This window comes from Trichomycterus rosablanca, chromosome 25 (genome assembly GCF_030014385.1).
Source record: "Trichomycterus rosablanca isolate fTriRos1 chromosome 25, fTriRos1.hap1, whole genome shotgun sequence".
NCBI classification, from domain to species: domain Eukaryota; kingdom Metazoa; phylum Chordata; class Actinopteri; order Siluriformes; family Trichomycteridae; genus Trichomycterus; species Trichomycterus rosablanca.
In genome coordinates, this window is record NC_086012.1 from 3,055,098 (window position 1) to 3,080,000 (window position 24,903).

At 44.9% G+C, this 24,903-nt stretch overlaps 1 protein-coding gene across 1 annotated transcript in view; it reads right to left on the reverse strand.

Moving 5' to 3' along the window:
• Positions 1-251: 251 nt before the first annotated feature.
• LOC134302567 (nuclear factor of activated T-cells, cytoplasmic 1-like) overlaps positions 252-24,903 on the reverse strand; it is a 75,493-nt gene continuing 50,841 nt past the window's right edge. Inside the window, exons 9-10 of the mRNA XM_062987709.1 lie at positions 23,950-24,561; positions 252-440 (exon numbers count right to left, since the gene is read on the reverse strand). Coding sequence (XP_062843779.1) covers positions 385-440; positions 23,950-24,561 — 668 coding nt within the window. The 3' untranslated portion in view covers positions 252-384. The remainder of the gene's footprint in view (positions 441-23,949; positions 24,562-24,903) is intronic.

Sequence of the window (24,903 nt, forward strand, 5' to 3'; positions counted from 1 at the left end):
AGGCACTGCAGAATCTGTCCCTCGTGATGAACAAATCAGAACATTTAAGCTACTACACACCATTCTGATGGCTTTTGTCCTGAAGGTCAGCACACACACACACACACACACACATTAAAAAGAAAAAAGTCTTTGTAAGATCTTGGTCCACTGAAGAGCAGTTCTAAAACTTTAAGGCAAGAGCAACTTCAAGACAACCAACCAAAACGTCTCTGGTGGTGCTTTTGTTTACACCGTCAAATTTAAGGCCTTTCATGTGACGTCAAACGTCCTCGAGTCTTTTGATTTGTCAGCTTTATATGCTAGAAATGATTGTCCGGCAGAGGAAGGCTTCTGAGGGAAGACATCTTGGTCCCTTCTTTCGTCAGGCGTCTTGACGGCGACCTACGAGTGAGCGTGAGAGGAAGCACAGGACAGGTCGTTCCTGATGATCTCGTTTACTGTGGAGACAAGAACACAGAGAGCAAAGAGAAAAAGTGGGTTAGAATCTGAGATACACTTTTAAGAGACATGTTATTGTATGTTATGGAAATGACATGGAACAGTGGTCTCTTTGCCAAGCTCAGGAAGAAAACCCAAATTGGTCTTCAAATGTCAAATGACCGTCAACTCCTGGCACCTTGGCACCAACAGTTAAAAAGCATGGTAAGTGACTTACAATACTGTGACAGTATATTGTTTAAGTGCCTCGTTGCAGTGGTGAGGCTTAAACCAGCAACCTTTTGATTGCTAGTCCAGTGCATTAACCACTAGGCTAAACTTAGTCACCTAGAGTTTGCTAGATTTTATTGGAATTGTAACTAGGATCTATGGTCAGATGACCTGGGAAGCCTAGCAGTTAAGGTACTGGACTAGTAATCAGAAGGTCACTGGTTCAAGCCCCACCACTGCCAGGTCTCTGCTGTTGGGCCCTTGAGCAAGGCCCTTAACCCTCAATTGCTCAGACTATATACTGTCACATTACTGTAAATCACTTTGGATTAAGTATTGTAGAAGCTGCAGGGCTTGTTTATCTCTCCAGGGAACTTGGATCAGGGACTCTATAAAGTACCATGAGATTATAAATGAAAACCTGTTCCATAGTCGGGTTCCAGGAGGGTGGGACGATGATATGAAGAGCTACACACAACAGTGTGATGAGGACAGAATGAAGCTCCTGCCATTTGCCATCCCAAATTGAAAAGTTTCAGATGGGCAGCGTCCTGTGACCACTGATGAAGGTCTAGAAGATGACTGACTCAAACAGCAGCAATAGATGAGAGATCGTCTCTGACTTTACATCTACAAGGTGGACCAACTAGGTAGGAGTGTCTAACAGAGTGGACAGTGAGTGAACACTCCAGCAGTGCTGCTGTGTCTGATCCACTCATACCAGCACAACACACACTAACACACCACCACCATGTCAGTGTCACTGCAGTGCTGAGAATGATCCACCACCTAAATAATACCTACTCTGTGGTGGTCCTGTGGGGGTCCTGACCATTGAAGAACAGCATAAAAGCAGGTTAAAAATATGTAGAGGAACAGATGGACTACAGTCAGTAATTGTAGAACTTCAAAGTGCTTCTATATGGTAAGTGGAGCTGATAAAATGGACAGTGAGTGTAGAAACAAGGAGGTGGTTTTAATGTTATGGCTGATCAGTGTATACCTACAATTATTATTGGGATAAATATCTGATATCTGATATTTTAGCCACAGAAGGATCTTCACAGAGGGTGCAGAGGGTGCCAATATTTGTAGAGTCGTCTGTACACACTCTCACACTAATACCCAGGCTTTAAAACCCGTCTCTCTACATCGGGGAGTCCCAGCGGAAAAGTGCAAACTAAGCCAACGCTGCCGACTGTTTGTGCCCGCCGCTGCTCCGAGCAAAACAGGCATTTACATGCCAATCTGGTGTAGCTCTCCCAAAACACACACAAAGCAGAACCACAAACCGAGGGTACAATTACAAGATTAAACTTTAATGTGTCTGTATTTATTTAAAACGAAGCCTTGGGTATCGCACTAAGTGCAGAGAAAGAAAAAAAACCCCACTCAAAACAAAGACTTTCTTTTTTCTTGCAAAAGCAGAGCAGCCGCTTCCTTCTCATTCTAGTCAGTCGCGGTAACAGTCGGGTCTTCTCTGAAATATTCACACCTACACTGCAACCACAACACTGCGCTATTCTGCTTTATCAACTAATACTTTCCATTTCCAAGCCATCAACTTTTCCACTGCTGCAAACAAGCACGGTGTCAAAAAAACAGCAAAGAAAAAAAACGAGTGAGAGATTTATGTGAGCGAAGGCGTCCAGAGACCTCTAATCAACCCGCTGGCATTCAAAAAGCCACCGAAACAGGATGTTGTAAACTGTTAAACCTCAAAGCTACGTACACGGCTAATTATAGGGCTCTGCTAATATATGTGTACCTGCCAGCTTGTTTATTTTGAGTTTATAGGAAAGAACATTCCGATTCCTACATTTATAAAAAAAAAAAAAAAAGAACTGATTGCATCTAGAGCAGTGGTCCCCAACCACCGGGGCGTGGACTGGTACCGTTCTGTGAGTCATTTATTACCGGGCCGCACAGAGAGAATAAATAATTAGAGAACGCTACATCAGTGATGAAAACACTTTTTTGAGGGCGTTATTGTCTCCAATCACCCCTAGGTGGGAGCAGTGTCTCGTTGCAGCAAAAAAAGCTAATTTGTGATTAGTACAGTTATTCTACTTTAAATCCCCCCCGCCCCTGTCGGTCCGTGAAATTATATCTTATATGAAACCGGTCCGTGGTTCAAAAGAGGTTGGAGACCGCTGATCTACAGGACAAATGGCTGAGGTAAATTCACTGAGAGGTAAATACAGTCAGTGAATAGGGTTTGAGGATCATCTAATAAACAAAACCTATAAATCCAGGCTTAAATTCCACCAAACCTAGGACCTCAGTGGTCAGGGCTCTGGACTATCGATCAGATAGTCGAGGGTATCAGAATTCAAATCGTGGCTCTTCTAAGCAGCCACTGTTGGACCCGTACAGTGCACCATCAAAACGACTGACCCTGCGCTCTTGCTTCAGTGTCCAAACAAGACAGTGGCTTTCAAAACATGCAACAGTGACTATAGTGCTCCAAACTGCCCCCTAAGCAGCCTTACCAAGCACAGTGGTGTAAAGAACACCAGCACTGGACTCTGGAGCAAGAAAGTTTGGAGAGTTTGTTGGACATCCCATACAAACTTTGGGCTTATAATGCTAAAATAGAGTCGAACTTTCCTTTGCAGTAGTGACTATAGTGTTCCAAACTGCCTCCTAATCAGCCGCATGTGGATGTGACGCTCGAGTGTCCACAAACTTTTGGCTACAGATTGAGCATCTCTGAGTGTGGCAGCACACAGAAGGTTTGCTTTATTAAAACGTGCACCGTCCCTGCAGTGCCCGAGTCTGTGATTCTGTCAGTGCCAGCACACACACACACTCACACACACAGAAACACACACACACACACACACACACATGTACCAGCCCCTCCCGTCCATTTTTCCTTTAGGTGTGGCCCTATCCATGTCATTTTCTAATCTTCCTCCCCATGCAGGGAACAGCAGCTGGTACCTGACGTGTGCAGGGCTAAAAATACACCGTGCTGGAATTCCGGCTTCGTTCCCTTTTTCCAAATTCACAACTTGGCTGCTAGGTAGAACTGGGATTCAAACCCACAACCTCCTATTCAAGTCACCAAAGATCTACCCACTGGCTACCACTGTCCCCACTGATCGCTAGGACCTGACGCTTTCTTTTACTGATAATTCATCACTCAGCTGATTGATTGATTATGAAAAATCAAACACATATAATGATTCCACAAGCTACACTGTGTGGCCAAAAGTATCTGGACACCACATCATAAGTTTGTTGGACATCCCATTCCAAACCATGGGCTTTATAATGCTACAATAGAGTTGGGCTTCTCTTTGCAGCTGTAACAGGCTCTACCTCCACTGGAAGGCTTTTGATAGGATTTAGCAGTCTGCATGTGGGAATTAGTGCCTATTTATGTCACCCTACGGTGACGGTCCTTTCGGTGTGGAGTTTGCACGTTCTCCCCGTGTCTGCGTGGGTTTCCTCCGGGAGCTCCGGTTTCCTCCCACAGTCCAAAAAACATGCAGTCAGGTTAATTGGAGACATAAATTGCCCTATAGGTGAATGTGTGTGTGTATGTGCGTCTGCCCTGCGATGGATTGGCGGTCCGTCCAGGGTGTTACTGTGTGCCTTGTGCCCATTGAAAAGCTGGGATAGGCCTGGGATAGGTTTGAATGGCCTGAGGCTAACTGTGTTAGCTTAGTAACCAAAAACTGTGGTGATGTAAAGTAGTGTGTCTAAATAATCTGCCTTATGAGTTTGCTTTCCTTTGAGGCAGCTGCCCAGGCCAGGTAGGCAGTAGGCAGCAAGGCAGCTCACTAGCTTTTCAGACAGACTCTGTGTCACCTTGATGACAATGCTGTAGGATCATTATGGTCCTGAAAATACAGTTTGTATTGAGGAGACGAGGATCCCCGAAAGAAGAGAGATGAGAAAGGCTGCGGTCTGGACAACATCACGCCCGGGCGACCCCTCTGACGCAACCCGATACTGTACTGATGAGCGTGAGGGGGAAACTAATTCGGCATCAGCTTTTTAAATCAAGTCTGATGAGTTGAGCAGCGACGCCGACTCTCCGAACCATCTCACTACTTTACTTTACAGTGAGAGTGATAGATCACACGCCATGAGAGGATCCATAACCAGTGTTTAGAGTACAAAGTGATGAATGATGGTCGACGCCGCGTTAGCATTAATGCTGCCGTCCTGTTAGCTCGTCCGAACCCTCTCATCCCATACAGCACGGTAACAGAACGTGAGGTGCTGAGGTTTATGGAATCGCTGCTGGAGACGCCAAAATGTGGGCGCAGCTCTGGATCACTGATCTTTATGAGGAAACCAGAAAGTTCTGCTGCAAAACAGGAAAAGTTCCTCCTGAAACACCACGTTCTGCACTCGATACGCTCGAATAAAACGCTCGGGCTGATTTCTTTTTCTTGTTGGCTACAGAATCGTCAGTCTCAGGAAACAGCAGCGCTGATCTCATCAAAACTGACTTGAATTTATTTCTTTTAGCGTGTGGAAAGAAAACGTGGTCGCAGAAAGGATATCAGAAAATCTCAATAGCAGGAGTAAGAATGATTTAGAGTGAAATCACGAACAGTGAACACGCAGGTTGGCGACTTCAGTTAGCATTATGCTAATGCAGACATCGGTAACAATCCGTTGTCGGCCTCGATAGCCGTCAGTCCAGTTGCCAAAACGTCCACTCATGTTTTTAAGTGAGCAGCAAATAGAACTGACAGTATGTTTAAAACACAGCAAATGCATGTATTTCACTCGCTCACTTTCTTAATCGCTTATCCAGTCAGGGTCACGGGGGGTGCTGGAGCCTATCCCAGCTTTTCAATGGGAGCAAGGCACACAGTAACACCCTGGACGGGGCGCCAGTCCATAGCAGGGCAGACACACACACACAAACACACATACACACACCCATTCACCTATTAGGCAATTCAGTCTCCAATTAAACTGGCTGCATGTTTTTGGACTGTGGAAACCCACACAGACACAGGGAGAACATGCAAACTCTGCACATAAAGGCCCAGGACTGCCCCACCTGAGGATCAAACCCAGGCTCTTCTTGCTGTGAGGTGACAGTGCTACCCACGTAGCCACCGTGCCGCCCAAATGCATGTATTTCTATATTTCTTTTTCTATGTTGGACGTTCACCTACGTGTTTAAGCATAATTCTGATGTTTTCTTGCCACTTGATTGACAATCAGTTAGTTGGTCATGTGCTATATAATAATAGTTTTGCTACTTTATTTTATTTACATACTTTAGTTCATAATTGTTTTATTCTCTATTATTACAATAAAGTAGGTATAATTATAATGTTAAAAATCATTTATTCAATAATACAGTAGTTAAATGAACAGTATTAAACAGCAGCTTGGACCTTCTCATGCAGCTTAGTGCTATTTTTAGCAGAAATTATTTATAGAAAAAAAATAACAGTGGTAGCTTAGCATTAAAGGTTCTGGACTAGTAATCAGAAGGTTACTGGTTCAAGCCCAGTCACTGTAGCAAGGTGCTGTTTCTGAAGTCTCTTGGTCTGGATCAGAAGAAATAAGTATAAATTTATGTAAATGAATGTAAAATACTCTACTTTTTGTGATTCTTGTTACAAACCCTGTGGCAAATTATTGCTTCAGTAAGAAAACTCTGTATATCAGCTAAAATTCAGCACCTGCGTGAGACGACACCTCCCTGCTCTGAAACTGTATATGTTCAATAGGGCAGCTTTCACAGAAATGCTTTAACCTTGTTTAAACCGCCCGTGAAATTGATTTGGCAAAGGAAGCTTAACTCTGAATTTGATGCTGTAGGAGAAGGGCAATTGAATTTCCTGCTACATATTACCTATTGTTTCCCCACAATATCAAATCTGCTCTCGCTTTCAGCCCAAACGCTAATGGGCTATTCACAGCCTCCCACGCGCTGAGCCCAGCCAGCCAGGGAGCTAGCGAGCCAATTTCTGCTTAACCCTGAACAAAAGACAACACAGGGGTTAAGACTGAGTCCCGAGTCCAAACGCTGAGGGAATAAATTCCACTGGACCGGTCATTAGTCCAAAAAAAAAAAAAAACCCCACTATAGACGGAAATCTGTGGACGGTTGGGCAAATCTCTGGTTATGTGGAAGCCTGTGCTGACCATGTGGAAGCGTTCAGCTCCGAGCCTGAGAGAAACGGAGGAAGAGTTTGTTTTAAAATGGGTTTGAATAAACTCTGGTATTCGAAAGCCACCGGCAGCAGCTGCTGAAACCTTTCACACACCGCCTGTCGCCCCGCTGAGAGAAATGTACTGAAAAACGGAGCGTTTTCAGTCTGGTCTTCATCCACTGTGTCACTGAAGCACTTCTATTTAACAAAATGTGATATTACACAAAGGGAACTCATTAACTGCCTGTTGTGTTACCAAATGTAAACGCAAAAGTGAGAGAAAAACCTATTAATTAAATGCCTGGATAATTCTAAGACCGGCACTGTTGCCTCACAGCAAGAAGGCCCAGGTCCGGGTTGTTTCTCTGTGGAGTTTGCATGTTCTCCCCCTGTCTGTGTGGGTTTCCTCCGGGAGCTCCGGTTTCTTCCCCACAGTCCAAAAACATGCAGTCAGGCTAATTGGAGACACTAAATTGAACTGGTGTGTCTGGCCTGCGATGGACTGGCGTCCCATCCAGGGTGTTACTGTGTGCCTTGCGCCCATTGAAAAGCTGGGATAGGCTCCAGTAGCCCCCTCCCCCCCACCCCACTGCGACCCTAATTGGATAAGCGAATAAGAAAATGAATGAATGAATTCTAAGACTCTAGGACTTCACCGAACCACCATAAGAGCCATAATCCACACAGTAATCTATTGTAGTAAATAAATACATAAATATTGGAACATTCTGGACAACAAGGGTCTCATTATATGTGTCAAAAAGCAAATATAGGACTTCATAATAATTCATAATAATATTTATATGTGAAAAGGCGGTGGTGCTTTGCTGACCTTGATGATGTACAGTCATTAATCAAAGCATAAATTGTTGATAAATATTTGTGGAGAATGTAAGATCATCTGTTTATAGGCTAACGCTGAGGCAAAAGCATGTAAATAAACATAATACAAGATTAAACCGGACTAGTCAGGGTCCTGTAAGTTCCTCCAGGACTAAAGAAGTTCAGCTTTGAGAAAACTAGGAGGTCGATTAAAGCCGGAGGCAGCACAAACCACGCTCAGCTACACTGATCTTCACCTTGAGCAACTAGCTTTAGCGTTCAACCTGATTTAAAGCCCAGTGCTGGGGCACGAGCCTGAGAAAACAGCGCTCGGCGCTCCCTCTAGCATGCATAACTGTTGCCAAGGTGAGAAAGGACCCCTGGGAGACCCTGAGTCTGCCCGACACGGACAAAAAAGAAAGGAAAACAAACGCCTTCACCGAACACAGCGTGAGCGCGACTCTCCACCTCAGAGGGCAGGAGAACCGAAGAGGCGGTTCAGGGTGGACGAAATTAGCCGGCCGATCTAACAACACCACCCTGTTTAGATTGGCTGGGTTTGAGATGTACCCGTTTCTCTTTGATCCGCCGAGCCTCGGCGTGCCCCTCTCTATCACGCTCACCTTCCTCTTCTCCTGCAATCACTTCCTGACTGTCCCCCGGGAGGACGGGGTGTATGTGCCTGCCGGCGTCCCCCAGGGTGGGTACATGGGGTGTTTACATAGTTAGGCTCGTTCTCTTGTGCCCTAATCAGTGCTGTGCAGAAATGGTTCACAATTTGCCTCCCTGCACACATGTGCCCACACGGTGCTAAACATGTTGCTAGCAAACTTGGAACGCCACGTAAAGTACCTGTTTTTTTTGTTTTTTTAATTACGATCCCCTCTTGTTTATTTAATAGAGCCACCTTGTAATACTCTAGTACTCCTGTGATGTTAAGCTAGCTCTGTTATGCTTATGTTTTTTTTGTTCATTTAATTTTAGTACACAGTGTACCAATCTCTAGGGGTGATTTTTGGAAGGTGGAAGAAAACAGGCGCATCTATTGCTATTGAAAAATATTTTTATAATTATACTGGCAGATAGAATATGAAATTTGAAATGAAAACTGAAATCCCACTCATGTTTACCTTAAATAAATACAAGCCAATTTTATTTGCTAATAAAACGATACATTTTTGTCCTAACACATGTTCAAAAGTCCCATCATTAAAATTCCAAGGCTCAGGAACTTCATGGCCCTGATCTCTACCCCAGTAAACACATAAACCTTAAAATCTGAAGAGTTTAGGCTGTTGTATCTTGTCCATTACTTTAAACAAGATGCCAAACAAATGTATAGTCAGGTGTCCACATACTTTTGACCATATAGTGTACAGGTCTGAATAAATATTTGTAAACTTTTGACTTCACCAGACACAGGAACTGAACCTGAGCCAGCACAGATGTTCCGACTCTATTATTAAAATGTAACATCGATAAAGCCTCGATCATCGTAAAGCCTCGACCGGTGTAAAATCTGTCCGTGATTAAAACCGTCTACGTTTCTTCCTTCACGGCCAAACCGCGGCGGCTGTCGGACGACCCGAGTGTTTGACGGATGCGATCTGGAAATCCTCGCTACGAAAAGCGGACGGTCGTATCGCGTTCAGATACGGGATCATATTGAAACAATCATATCAAACAGAACGAGCGAGGATTTTGGCGTACACCTGCGTTTAACGGGATTTATGACATCACAATCTGTCCTCTGCCTCTTTAAATCACCTGCTGCCTGTCAGTCCCGACGTCGGCTTTGGAGTCGGCCTTTTCTCTCCCCTATATAAAAAACATACGCCGCGCTGTCCGGGTCCAAGCATCACGTCAGCCTGGGATTTATTGGTCTCTGTCCATTTTGAAGTTTTAATAATCTGACCGAGCCTTCTGTCCCGCCAGCGTCTGAATCTGATCAGAATCTGTGACCTCTTCTGCGTGGCCGTTTGGGTCATGACATTAGAAACGGGGTGCTGATAAATTTAGAGCTGCAGTGTGTTTCTTTTTTAGACACAAATATAGATGTGGCTGGGTTTCATGGTGGGAAAGCTGGTAAAACTCACACCTGTGGGTTTTGTTTGAATTGTGCCAATGCTGACATGTTTTTAGGCATTAGGGGTAATGAAGGATGGGCATACAGTACATGTGTGTACAGATATCATTACTGGACCTGTATTGACCCAGTGTTGGCTAGACCCACCACGACCCTGTTCAGGACAAAACCATCTTATTAAGACGGCCTTACTGGGGCCCTTATGAGTTTAACATGTGTTGGCTTATCCTTCTTTGCCCATAATGCCCAAAAACGTGTAAGCTTATTCAGGGCTGATGCCAAATTGTGAGGTGTGAGTGTCTGGGAAATCCTGTTGGTAATATAAGTAAGAAGGCCAACGCTGACGTGCCTACTAACAAATTCTCAAGACCCTGTATAGGCCGAGTTCAGACCTGTTTGGAGTGTCATGGGTCTCTACACTCAGTCTCTGGAGTATGGGCAGTGAAAGATAGGCAAACTTATGAGTTTAACATGTGTTTTCCCTTCCTTCACTGCCCATGATGCCCAAAAACACGTCACCATTGGCACAATTCCATACAAACCCACACAGATCTTGACTGGTTAAGCCTATACTGGGCTGACGCTGAGATTTTGATGAGTGAGTAGATGATTGAGTAAAAGTATGAGATGTTTTTGTCCTGGACAGGGTCGTGGTGGATCCACAGACACTGGGTCAATACAGGTCCACTGGTGATATCTGGGTAAGCTTTGCCACTCAGGTTAAATAAAGACCAAAAACCACTGATGCTCTAGATCTAGATTAAGGATGTTGAGATGGTTGGAATATTTCAGGCCTGTCTGCTGGTGTTCCTGGATTCCTGGATTGCTCTCGCTCATGGACCGGCTTTTCCACTCTGCTGTTCCATTAATGTCTTTTCAGGGATGTTTTAAATGCCTCTATCATCTGGACCCTCTGAAATTCTCATCAGTCATGGGACGACCATCATAACCCACCTGGGCCCACTGAGCATCTTCTCCAGCTCCTCCACACACACACACACACACACACACACACACACACACACATACACACACATGCTTGGGTAAAACGTATCGCTTAGAAATAAGGCAGCATTTTGAGGTATCTTAGAATTTAGACATGCCTTCTTCTCAGGAGTGTAGCATAAAATGTGTCTATGTACAGAGATCACCAGATAATTTTGGGGTGTCTAAGTGGAGTAAGCATTTGGGGGGTCTTATAATGTATCCCACCACCATTGAGATCAGGTTTGAGTTAAAGCTGAGCCACTGGTGTGATTGGGAACTCCACAGACACAAAAGAGAGAAAGCTGGATTGGGAGACACCTCCATGCTCCAAAAGCAATACCAAATGTCTGGATGAGGCACCGGGATGAGCGATAGAGGAATACAGGATGTATACAGTGTTCCTCTGTGCTCTTGACAGAAAGCTGGCGACTTTTCAACCACTGTGAATATCACACGGCTATGTCTAAATTGTTCCTCATACGTATATTTATATATGTTAATTACCTTTTTTCTTGGAACAGAAATTTACCGTATTTACACATCTTTACCAAAAGGGCGGCGCCAATAATTCTGAATCTGATGGTGCGTCTACATTTCCACGTCCACTCCAATCTATTTTTCCTCCACAAGCTCAGTGAAACACTTACAGCAAGAGCACGATGGTGTAAATCACACAAGTTAAATTCTTCCTGATGTTTTACCCCCTCCATAATTACCCCCCCCCCCCCCCCTTTATACGGTATAGTAACAGCAGAAATGATGGAGCACTGAAGTCATTCACATCGCTGAGTTATAGGTTACGTAAGTGAAAATGAACAGAAGTCGAACACATGTGCGGCCGACACGTTTATGAGCGTACGGCCCGACGGGGATTTGAGACCCGTCTGATTCATGAGCGGCCCAGAATACGTACATTAAACTGGTGCAGTTAGGAGCCGCTGAAGCGAAGGTGTGCTCGCCCCCCTCCGCCACAGAGCGAGAAAAACAACTGTGTTCGTACTTCCCTTCGTTTGAGGGGTTCAGGATTCGACAGTTTAATGGAGTCGGTAGCACACGGTGTGCTCCAATGTGTTTCTGACGATCACGTTGCTTAGGTGGGTTTTCATTTACAGTTTTTAGGTTATTGTAGATTCACTCACTCACTCGCTCACTCACTCACTCTTTCAGTCGCTCGCTCACTTATTCACTCACTCTTTCACTTACTTACATACTCACTCACTCCCTTACACACTCACTCGTTCACTTACTCTTTCGCTCGCTCACTCGCTTGCTCACTCACTTATTCACTCACTCATTCACTCGCTCAGTCGCTTGCTCACTCACTCCCTTACACACTCACTCGTTCACTAACTAATTCACTCGCTCACTCACTCACTCTTTCAGTTGCTCGCTCACTTATTCACTCACTCTTTCACTTACTTACATACTCACTCACTCCCTTACACACTCACTCGTTCACTTACTCTTTCACTCGCTCACTCGCTTGCTCACTCACTTATTCACTCACTCATTCACTCGCTCAGTCGCTTGCTCACTCACTCCCTTACACACTCACTCGTTCACTAACTAATTCACTCGCTCACTCACTCCCTTATTCAATCGCTCGCTCACTTATTTATTGACTCACTCGCTCACTTATTCACTCACTCGTTCGTTTATTCATTCACTCACTCTTTCACTCGCTAACTCACTTATTTACTCACTCACTCCTTCACTGACTCACTCACACATTTGCTCACTCACTCAATCACACACTCACTCACTTATTCACTCACTCACACACTCACTCACGTATTCACTCACTCATTCACACACTCACTTATTCAGTCACTCATTCACACTCACTCACTTATTCAGTCACTCATTCACACACTCACTCACTTATTCACTCACTCATTCACACACTCACTCACTTATTCAGTCACTCATTCACACACACTCACGTATTCACTCACTCATTCACACACTCACTTATTCAGTCACTCATTCACACACTCACTCACTTATTCACTCACTCATTCACACACTCACTCACGTATTCACTCACTCATTCACACACTCACTTATTCACTCACTCATTCACACACTCACTTATTCACTCTCATTTACACACTCACTTATTCAGTCACTCATTCACACACACTCACGTATTCACTCACTCATTCACACACTCACTTTTTCACTCTCATTCACACACTCACTCACTTATTCACTCACTCACACACTCACTCACTTATTCACTCACTCACACACTCACTCACGTATTCACTCACTCATTCACACACTCACTTATTCACTCACTTATTCACTCACTCATTCACACACTCACTTATTCACTCACTCATTCACACACTTATTCAGTCACTCATTCACACACTCACTCACTTATTCAGTCACTCATTCACACACACTCACGTATTCACTCACTCATTCACACACTCACTTATTCACTCACTCATTCACACACTCACTTATTCACTCTCATTCACACACTCACTTATTCAGTCACTCATTCACACACACTCACGTATTCACTCACTCATTCACACACTCACTTATTCACTCACTCATTCACACTCACTTATTCACTCTCATTCACACACACTCACGTATTCACTCACTCATTCACACACTCACTTATTCACTCACTCATTCACACACTCACTCACTTATTCACTCACTCACACACTCACTCACTTATTCCCTCACTCACACACTCACTCACTTATTCACTCACTCATTCACACACTCACTTATTCACTCTCATTCACACACTCACTTATTCAGTCACTCATTCACACACACTCACGTATTCACTCACTCATTCACACACTCACTTATTCACTCACTCATTCACACACTCACTCACTTATTCACTCACTCACACACTCACTCACTTATTCACTCACTCACACACTCACTCACTTATTCACTCACTCATTCACACACTAACTCACTTATTCACTCACTCATTCACACACTCACTCACTCATTCACACACTCACTCACGTATTCACTCACTCATTCACACACACATTCACTCACACACATTTGCTCACTCACTCATTCACACACTCGCTCACTCATTCACTCGCTCACTCCCACACTCACTCACCCTCTTACTCTTTCACTTGCTCGCTCACTTATTCACTCACTCGTTTGCTTACTTATTCACTCACACACATTCGCTCATTCACACACTTATTCACTCACTCACTCGTTCATTCACTCTCTCACTCACTTATTTACTCACTCACTCCTTCACTCACTCGCTCACTTATTCGCTTGCTCACTCACGCTCTACCTCACTCACACACTCATTCTCTTGCTCACTCACTCACTCACTCACTCACTCACACTATATGAATGAATAAAATATAACGAGTTAAAACCGTTTTCTTCTGTTTATGTTCACATTACAATAGAGAAATGGAAACACACTCATTGTAAGAACGTTTTAGAAGCCAAAATTTCAGATCCCCTCCTCGTCCTCACTTTTTCCTCTCAGCCTGCCTGTCTAATTCAGCGATTTGTGTGTTTATCTGTCTCGTCTGTTCTGTACGTCTCGCCAACTCACAGCCAAGAGCTCTAACTCTTATTCTGGCTGAAAAACCTCGAAGTGAAGAAAAAGCAGTAAATTGAATCATCAAAACTTCTTCTGCTCTGGATGAGGATCGTTCTTTTACATTTATAAACATCAGTAGATTAAAATCATACAGTACAAAGACTGCTTCAAAAAAAACGACTCTGCCAGTGATGACAGAGCATTTAAATTATGACTCTATATCTTCCTTTTTCTGTGAGTTTTGAATAAAGGAGGAGGAGGGACATCAAAAAAACAAAACAAAATTAATGACTTTAACCCAGTTTAAGATACACCGACCAGACATAACATTATGATGCTCCCTGCCACAAAGCTAAAATGCTTCAGCAACGGTTTCAGGAGCACAAGAAGAAGTTTGAGGTGTTCACTTAGCCTCCAAATTCTCAGTCTCAATCCAATCGAGCTGGACAAACAAGTCCGATCCATGGAGGCCCCACCTCACAACTTACAGGAGTTAAAGGATCTGCTCCCAGATACCACAGCACACCTTCAGGGGTCTAGTGGAGTCCATGCCTCGACGGGTCAGGGCTGTTTTGGCAGCAAAAGGGGGACCAACACAATATTAGGTAGGTGGTCATAATGTTATGCCTCATCAGTGTACCTCACTAGTTACCATTAATAGTTTGGGATGTGTTTTGGGACAAGTTGTACCTGACAATACAGTTTAGTTAACTAAAGACCCCCTCTCTCCCTGACTCTCCCTGCCCTATTGTTTTTACCTCTTTCCAGGGTACAAGTATTAATTAGGGGGGGTCAGACCCGCCCCCAGCCCCGCCCCCAGCCCCCCCTGTAATCCGAACCCTGGTTTCACTGATCAGCTGAGACTGGCTAGCAACTAAAACTAGCCTGTTGGCTTGGCTGACCATGAGCTTAACACCAGCAAAGAGTGCAAACGTGTTTTTAGAACTTACTGACCACACCCAAATAACTTCTTACAATAAAGGTTCTTCATTTAAAGAATTCTATGGGAATTTGGCCCATTAGTCACCTTACATTTATACTGTAGTGACAGAAATAGTCATATATGAACACTTAACAGTGTCAGGTGAATTAAAAAACAGAAAAATAAACATTTGATAAAAGGTTAGATTTCTATCAGGTTTATTAGGATTTATTGAGGTGATCAATCCCAAAGACATTTTCCTCCAGAACCTATTTCACCCATCTTCACCAAGAATGCCAATGATCCTGGAGCTGCCAGTCTCAAAAACTGTTCTAATATTATTTCCACAGTAAACATCCCGAGCAACTCACACAAAAACACATAAATTAAGTGGAACTGTTCTGTTTTTACTGGCAAACGCTAAAGAAATAGGTCTCCCCCACCTCCAAAATCCCAGTTTGACCGATCAACAGGATGCATTTATCATCTCCGGACTGTGGAAACGAGCAAAGCTCAGAGGCATTGTACCCAACTCGGGCCAAACTTGTTCCAAGCCACAACTCCCAGAATGCAGAGCAGAGAACCAACCCACAAACCCTCACCACATAAACACAAGACACATGCCTCGTACGCCGGCCCTGAAACGACTCCCACCGCGTCCGCCTGCAGCGGGAACGGGAGCTACCGTCGGATACTCCGGCGGCCGTGTGTTTCACAACGTTTTCAACGTTTCTTCTTAATCGTGCGGCCTGGGTGGATTAAACGCTTCAGAAATCCATCCAGGTCTCCAAGTCGATCCTGGCAAACGTTATTCTGAGAACTGCCTGGCAAAAACTCTAGGACACGCTTGTTTATTAGGAAAATTCTGATCTTCTGATCATCTAGGTTTCCTCATCTGATGTAAAAAAGTCAGATTGCTGGCCGTTTAGGTGGCGCAGTGGTAAAACACGCTAGCACACCAGAGCTGGGATTTCAAAGCTCTGCCATCCGGCTGGGCTGGGCGGCCACATGAACGACGAGTGGCTGTTGTTCATACAGGGAGGGAGCTGGATAGGAACCTCATAACTGATGCAATTACGACCTCTGCTGGCTGGTCGAGGAATAATGCGTTGATCAGGGTGTGTCTCTGCCACATGTGCACAAGGCTGATCCGCATATGAACTCGTCTCATGCAGGTGAAAAGATGCACTCGGCTACTGCTCACGTGTCGGAGGGGGCGTGTCAGTTCGCTCTCCTCAATCGGGCTGGGGGTCAGCACCAGTAGAGAGGAAGCATTGGGTACAAATTGGACGTGCTAAAAAGGTCAGATTGTTTAGACTTGTTACGCACTGGTTTGATTTCACTACCATGACTTCAGCGTGTATGCAGTGACAGAGCCGGGGTGGTACTGTCGCCTCACACCTTACAGCAAGAAGGTCTTGGGTTCGATTCCCCTTTCTGTGTGGAGTTAAACCTTTTCCACAAAACTGGATGTGATTTGTGGCTGGAACACTTGAGTAGGGTCCACATACTTTTGCTTATCAAAATAGTTTTGTCTGAGGAGCCTGGAAATTTTTTTTCAATGACTTCTGATCTTCTGGACCATTGCTTTCAAATTGATCTTCCTGTTGAACGCTCTGTACGAAGGCTTCGATAGTTTAGTCTGCAAAGCCTGGAACTTCATCTCAGAACCATGAGCACCTCCAGTGACATCTGATCTTCTGGACCATGGTTTCCAAATTGATCGTGGCGTCTTCCTGTACGAAGGCTTTGATACAGCATCGATGTTTCATTTCTTTCCTCAGACACCGACGTAACTGCACCAGAAATGAATCAGCTCATAAAACTGCGGTCTGTGTTTATGCGAATGTCATTTCTTTAGCTCGCTAATGACAAAACCAGAAGACGTTTAAATCAAGCCACTATTGGGGTTGTATGTTCATTGGATTTAGATTTTCATGTTTCCAGTGACCGTAACTGATGCTACAGACTGACGGTCTAGGTGCCCTCGCAGCCATCGAACCGACCACTAAACCCTCAGAGACTCCAGTACTCCAATAATGACCAGTTCCCAACAGCCGACGTTCATTTATCTTCCAGGTTCGTGATCTAAAATCAAGGCAACATTGATTACAATAAAGAACTTTGAGTCCTTTTGGTCATAAATAATGAAGACAACCAACGCCCCAGTCTTTTACCTGTCGATAAAGTCCCGCTGCACTTAACCAAAAGAACCCCCCAACTCCTGTTCGATTAGCTCCACCCTCTCCAAACCAAACCACGAAGGTCAAAGTTGAGCACAGTAAAAGCCGAGATCCCAGCCTCAGGCCCCGTCTCAACGTCCCGGTAGATGCTCTCGCCCCTTGCTTTTCCCAAAACGTCCGTGACCTCCACCTCTTTAATGCACAGCTCGACCCCTCTGCCTGGATGTTAGCGACTCAGCGATTTTCAGGACGGCCCGGGCGAGCTCTCAATCATCATTAGAGGTTTGAGCCGAGTCCTGCCGCTCTGGGCCGGCCGCCAGCGCCAGTCACGTCAGAGTTTCCATGAGGGAAGCCGCAAGATCGGGGAGCCGGAGAAATGAAGGGTCGAGGGATCCTCTGAAATTTAAGACCCCCCTCAAGCTGCTCTAAGAGAAAGAGTTGAGAGACGTCCGGAATGTGGTGTTAGATGAGGCGCGGAGAGAAATAGAGCTCATAAAAGGACAACGTTGTCCCATTTGAGGTTCGGTCCGAGGATTTATGGTGTTAATTCAGCATGAAAGAAAACAAGGATCCGTATCAGAGCGAGTCGTGCGTTTAGAGGCGCAGATGTGGGAATCTGTTTCATCAATTAGTATCGCTCACAAGTTTTTTTAGTTTTTTTAGTTTTTTTTTTTACCCCTTTTTCTCCCCTTTTTAGCGCATCCAATTGTTCAATTAGCATCGTGCTTCCTCTCTGTCTATGCCGAACCCTGCCCTGACGGAGGTGATTGAAGCTAACCCGTATCCCCTCCGAAACACGAGCAGCAGCCAGATGCATTTTTGCCACCCACACATTGACGAGTTTGGCGCCACCTAGCGTTGCATGCGGAGAGACACACCCTAAGGGCACCCTCTCCCATCTCTGTGTAAGCGCCTCCAATCAGCCGGCAGAGAACGCAATCGCATTCTGACAGAGAGAGACCCACATCCGGTTCTTTGTCCCACCCCCCATATGAGCAACCGGCCAATCGTTGCTCATATAGCCACTCAGCTTCGAACCGGTAAAGCAAGGCTGGATTCGATACCACGTTCTCAGAATCCAGCCCTGGTTGCAGCGCGTTTCTTTTTACCGCTGCGCCACCTGAGCGGCCCTCGCTCACAAGTTTTTGATGCTTTATGATGAACCCTAATTAGCATCTGAAAACACTCAAGAAATAATAAAACTGAGCTCTGATTTTCAGAACTAGACCAAATGTCCTAAATAAATGAAGCCCCGTATTACGAATAACTCTCAACTGTGATTGGTGGTCTGTTTCTTTGTTTCCTGGGTTTTATGTGATCAAATTTCGTCCAGTGACTTTTTTAATTTATATATATATATATATATATATATATATGATGAACGGACTATGTGAGTGGGGTCTTCAAACGCCGTGTAAAGACCCTGGTTTGCAGATAGAGAGGCGCCTGTGCAGAATGCATGGGTGAAAAAGGGTTCCGCTAAGGGCTGCACGCGGGTCGGAGGAGGGGTGAGCAGCAATATACCCACCTCGACTACAATCAGGGATCCACCAGCAGTGGAAGACTAATTGACTACAATAAGTCGGGAGAAAAATGCATAAATAAATAGAAAAATAATAAAATAAAGATTCTGATTTTGATTCTTATTCGTCTTGGTATTTAGTATAAATGCCAGTATTCAGCCAGTAGCGCTCGTAAACAGTAGCGCTTAAATTGATTCACTTTGGGAACTGGTGCACTTGTGGTAGACAATAAGCTTGGACCTTGATGCTACAAACATCTATCGTCGTTAAATATTTAGGAATTTTATTTAGGGGACAGAGCTGTCATTTAAACCTAAACCACTGAGAATTTGATTCAGCGTTTTGTTAGACATTTGGTTTGAAGCTTCCCACTACTCGAGCTTTTATTTTAATTTAGGTCTTAATTATCGAGTAGCTTTTATCTTATACTGACGAGCACACATGAGCCTAATGATGTCACTCTCGTCCCCTTTGGCGAGGACGGCATTTTGGCCTGGCAGCCAGCATTTTATTAGTCAATTAATAAAAGAAAAATGGAGACCGTGCTTCTGTTTTCAAGCGTTCAAGATGTCCTGATGTCACATGCAGTTTTCCTCACGGTGCCATATGTATCAAAACCAGCAAATGCAGCAGGGAATGGCTCAACTTTTGGACGTCGCCCAGTTTACAGACCGCAGGCTGCATTACACAAGTGCTAGACACAGCAAGAAAAATGAGAAAAATAAAAAAATAATAAAAAAATGTGGTTTTAATTTCAAGTAGCAGTGAAAAACGATCCCTGTGCTATACGGCTGGCACCGGTGCTGCCATCCTTCAGTGTTTACGTGGAGAATTCTGTTTATGTTGATCCTTACTTCACGCTGAAGCAGGGCCTCATGGGATTTCCATTTACAAATGCAACCAATATTTGCAAGGCTTGCAGTTTGGTCAAATCCCTGCACAAATACTACCACTGGTATAGTTACACACCATGTAGTTTGACACACAGCCAGAAAATTACTCCTGTGTGCTGTGTAAACAAATGACAAAAATGAATGAATGGATCTCTGGGTTTAATATCAGCATCACTCAGGAACCCTGCACTCTGCAATAGACCCTTATAGTATTTAGCAACAGGACAGAGGTGCTGAGAGGTGGGCAGTTTCAAACCAAGCTCCTGCCTGGTGCAGTAACCAGCTGTTGAGAGCTTGAGTCATTTCTTACGAGTAAAAAAGGGGGGTTTCAGAGTGCGTCCGTGTGTTTATTTCACTTCTCGGCTCGTCTGACAGGGAGCCGGATTCCTTCGGAGGATGCTGTTACCACCGCACACTTACCGGGACTCCAGCGGCCGACCACAGACGCTCATTCAGGCATTAGAGTGCACGAGCTGATGGCCCCGATCAAGCGAGACGCGATCTGGAGGCCCCCACGCCGATCGATACGCATCCCTACGGCGCGCCTAATGCGAGTGTAATCGCAGGCCGAATGCGTCGGTCGTAAAGACGAGGTTACGGGGAGAAACGCAGAAAACGAGGTTACGCTCGGAAAGAGGAAATTCAGAATACTTTCACGCTGAGACGAGGTGCCGCGCAGGTAAAGTGATCCAATAATGAGCTTTCATAGCGCCTGAACACGGCTTGTGTTTCAGCTCTATTCGGTTAATCCCACTGTAGTTCACAACATGAATAAATATGTCATTTGGAATTACTGAGTTGCTGTGAGATGGAGTTAAACTCCATATCAAATATCTTTCATTTCCTACACTTACATCTTCGGCATTTAGGAGACGCTTTTATCCGAATCGACTTACAGTACTATGACATTATATTGTCTAAGCAATTGAGGGTTAGGGCCTTGCTCAAGGGCCCAACAGTGGCAACCTGGCAGTGGTGGGGCTTCAACCAGCGACCCAAACAAAGGGTTCCTGTCACATAAAGAATAAAAGCTCTGTTGAAAAATGCCGGCGTGAATTGACACGACTTCAGATCGTCACATCTGACCACCTTCTAAGTCATCACTGAGGCCGATGACAGACGGATGACCTCGGCTCATGCTGCTCATGCTGTTTATGTATGATCTCGGGACGCGGAGATGACAGATTTAGTGAAAGCTACGTTCTAACTCGATTTCTGCTCAGCCCCTTAATACCCCCCACCCACACATGCAACATCCTCTCTGAAGCACGACAGCCGCCTCAACCTTCCTTTCACTGCTTTCGCTCTGACCGATGAAACAGCACGGTTTGCGTTAGCTGCGGTGAAGTTACCCTACGACCGCTGCTGGATTTAGTCATAGACGAACTAGAAAGGGACGTATGTGTGTCACAGGAGTCCCGGGATTTTTAATTTGGGTTCTTTTATAGGTGTGTTGTGAAGAATATTACTGCTCTAATTTTAATTTCCTTCGGGATCAATCAAGTATCTATCTATCTATCTATCTATCTATCTATCTATCTATCTATCTATCTATCTATCTATCTATCTATCTATCTATCCATCCATCCATCCATCCATCCATCCATCCATCCATCCATCCATCCATCCATCCATCCATCCATCCATCTCTAAAACATACACTGATCAGGCATAACATTAAAACCACCTCCTTGTTTCTACACTCACTGTCCATTTTATCAGCTCCACTTATCATATAAAAGCACTTTGTAGTTCTACAATTACTGACTGTAGTCCATCTGTTTCTCTGCATGCTTTGTTAGCCCTCTTTCACCCTGTTCTTCAATGGTCAGGACCCCCACAGGACCACCACAGAGCATGTATTATTTAGGTGGTGGATCATTCTCAGCACTGCAGTGACACTGACATGGTGGTGTGTTAGTGTGTGTTGTGCTGGTATGAGTGGATAAGACACAGCAGCACTGATGGAGTTTTTAAACACCTTACTGTTACTGCTGGACTGACAATAGCCCACCAAACAAAAATATCCAGCCAACAGCGCCCCGTGGGTAGCGTGCTGTGACCACTCATGAAGGTCTAGAAGATGAACGACTCAAACAGCAGCAATAGATGAGCGATCGTCTCTGACTTTACATCTACAAGGTGGACCAACTAGGTAGGAGTGTCTAATAGAGTGGACATTGAGTGGACACAGTGTTTAAAAACTCCAGCAGCGCTGCTGTGTCTTATCCACTCATACCAGCACAACACACACTAACACACCACCACCATGTCAGTGTCACTGCAGTGCTGAGAATGATCCCCCACCTAAATAATACCTGCTCTGTCTGGTCCTGTGGTGGTCCTGACCATTGAAGAACAGGGTGAAAGCAGGTTAAAAAAAGCATGCAGAGAAACAGATGGACTACAGTCAGTAGAACTACAAAGTGCTTCTATATGGTAAGTGGAGCTGATAAAATGGTCAGTGAGTGTAGAAACAAGGAGGTGGTTTTAATGTTATGGCTGATCGGTGTATACACAACTTAATCGGTCTGTACAGTCAGATCCAAGTAATCCGAGAATCTCCCAAAAATGGTCTGTAATGGATTACAATCTTAATGGCTTGTGGATATTATCTGACCATTTGGATAAATTCTTTCAGTTTCTGGTCTTTTATTTGTAGTTTAGTTTACTTTTACTGGTTTACTGGCAACACATTTTAGTGGTTGGAGTCAAACTAGCTTTACTTATAGGTACACAAAGTATGAGCAATAGCCAATCATAATAACTGACTAAGAATTAGAAGGCCAAGGAATTGGGGTTGTAATCATTTAGCCAAGTACAAATCCATACGACGTCAATACGAACGCCCATATATGTCAAATAAACGTTCACCCTGTTTTGTAAATCATGTAGGCGTGCTCCTGTTTAAAGCGTCAACATTACCACAGTTTACACATTAACCAGTAAACTCTTTCAGATTTTCTTTATTACAGTAAACCATACCAGTTTGCTCACTCCTAGGCTACCCTGAAGTAAAGAGCGCTGTCCATACGTTCACATCTGCTTCATATTTGTTATTTCTGCACCATTTACCTTTCAGAGTCAGTAGCCAGAGGTGACCAGTGGGGCAAAGATCCTTGGTAATTACTATACAAATAACAGGAGATCTCTGGGCCAAACACCCGACGGTCCCCTGACAGTCCTGACAGTCGGCGGGCACGGTGCCAGGGGGCACCCAGGTTTCCCCTAGACTCCCTTGATGACGCCATCTCAGCGTTGCAAGCCTCGGCGGGGAGGCCAAGCCAAAACAAAGGCCCACAAATCCAATTCTGGAAAGAAACATTAGGACCTCAGGAAACCCCCTGCCCATTGTTTTGCTTCCTTCATTAGGGCTTGTGTCAACAGTCGGGGCCGGGGACACGTGTGCCGTGGTTTTTCGCTCGGCCACTCCCAGCCGGACCTCTGACCCGATGTGTTTGGACAGATTGTTTGAAATCCCACCGCGCTAATTTACAGGTGTCGCATTAACGGGTGTATTTGAGACTCCCATATCTACGCAGACACACACATACACACACACACACGTCTATCCACCTGTAACTGGTGGGGCTTAAATAAACAGTAGCGCTTAATATGATTCACTATGGGAATTGGTGCACTTGTGCACTTGTAGTCAACAAAAAATCCATTGTTGTGAGGATATTTAGGAATTTTATTAAGGGACAGTGCTGTCATTTAAACATAAACCACTGAAAATTTGGTATTTTGATGCACAAAGATGCACAAATTGGGGTTAGATTTACACTGAAAGAACCCACAAGGCTAACGATCCAGACCAGAGAGGGAAGACCAAGCCTCTCTGGCTCTCCAAAATCAGAAAACGTAGGCTATGAATGTGTTTTCAAGACAGAAGAATTAAAATTTCTTTAAGCTAATAAAAATGTAGACGGACCCAAGGCTAAACCAGTTTAAATTCCTTTTTTTACCTACTAATCATTGAATGTCCCATTAAACCAGTTTATCATAACTCATTCTAACAATACAATTATCCTGGTGGTCCTATGATGAGCGACTTCTTTGAGTGACCAGTATACGGGGTGGCTAATAAATAGTGCACAGCAACTTTTTACGATCAGAAATAGTTTGCATTCCAGTGGCAACTTGCCAAGATATTAGATATTAGACAGTAACCTACCATCATCCAGGTACATCTGGTCAAGCTCCTGTGGTTCTTGTTTGATGGTGACAGGCATTTCGGGTGAGGCATGTTCCTCTGCCAGCATTGCGGTCGGACTTCCGATAGTCTGGGCGGATCCAAAGCCGGGCAGATACGGGCTTTCGGCTGTCGCACCGGGCGTAGAGGGTTGGGAGGCGGGCGAAGACGAGGGACTACTGCTGGGGTACAAAGTGTGGTAGGAAGGACTGCCGAGATGTGGACTGCCCTGTGGGTGCGGCATGGTCAGGGTTGTAGACTCGGGGGAGCTCGGCATGGCCAGGCCTGTGTGTGTCGGTGGATCCTGAATGGATACCGGCATGCCTCCATGCATGGTGGAATTGGTAGGGCTGTTGCTCAGGCACTTATTGAAGGGTACGGGTGACAGATCATGGAGCTTTGGGCTGGAGCCGGGCGAGGAGCAATGGATGGGGGCAGGACGAGGTTGGCAGGGGGCATAGCCAGCCACCAAGCAGGGCTCGACTTCATCCAAAGGCATCACGGCCGGCGGTCTTTGCTGGCCGTAGTAGAGACTCGAGCGCATGGGCATCCGGGTCTCGTAGTCGTCAGCTGGTTCTGTCTTTATCATCGGAACTGCAAAGTGAGCGAGAAGTGACTTAGAGAGAGGAATGCTGGGTAAGTTAGAAGGAAGGAACTAAGGAAAGGAAATATGCAAAGGAGTAGGTGGACAGGCTGACAAGTACGTAAGGGATTGATACCCGAACCAGAACCTGCTGTCTAACTCAAATAGACTGATCAGATAAGAACTCCACAGCTGGCTCTAATAACCACACTGACTATTTTCTTTGGACTGGCTTTCACTTCTTAATATCCTATTAAACACTGTTTGGAAAAAGAGCTGCTGGAGGAGCTTTAGACCCCAGGAGCTCTGCGCTGAAGAGTCCAAAAACAGGGGCAGAAAGGAATTAGATTTTG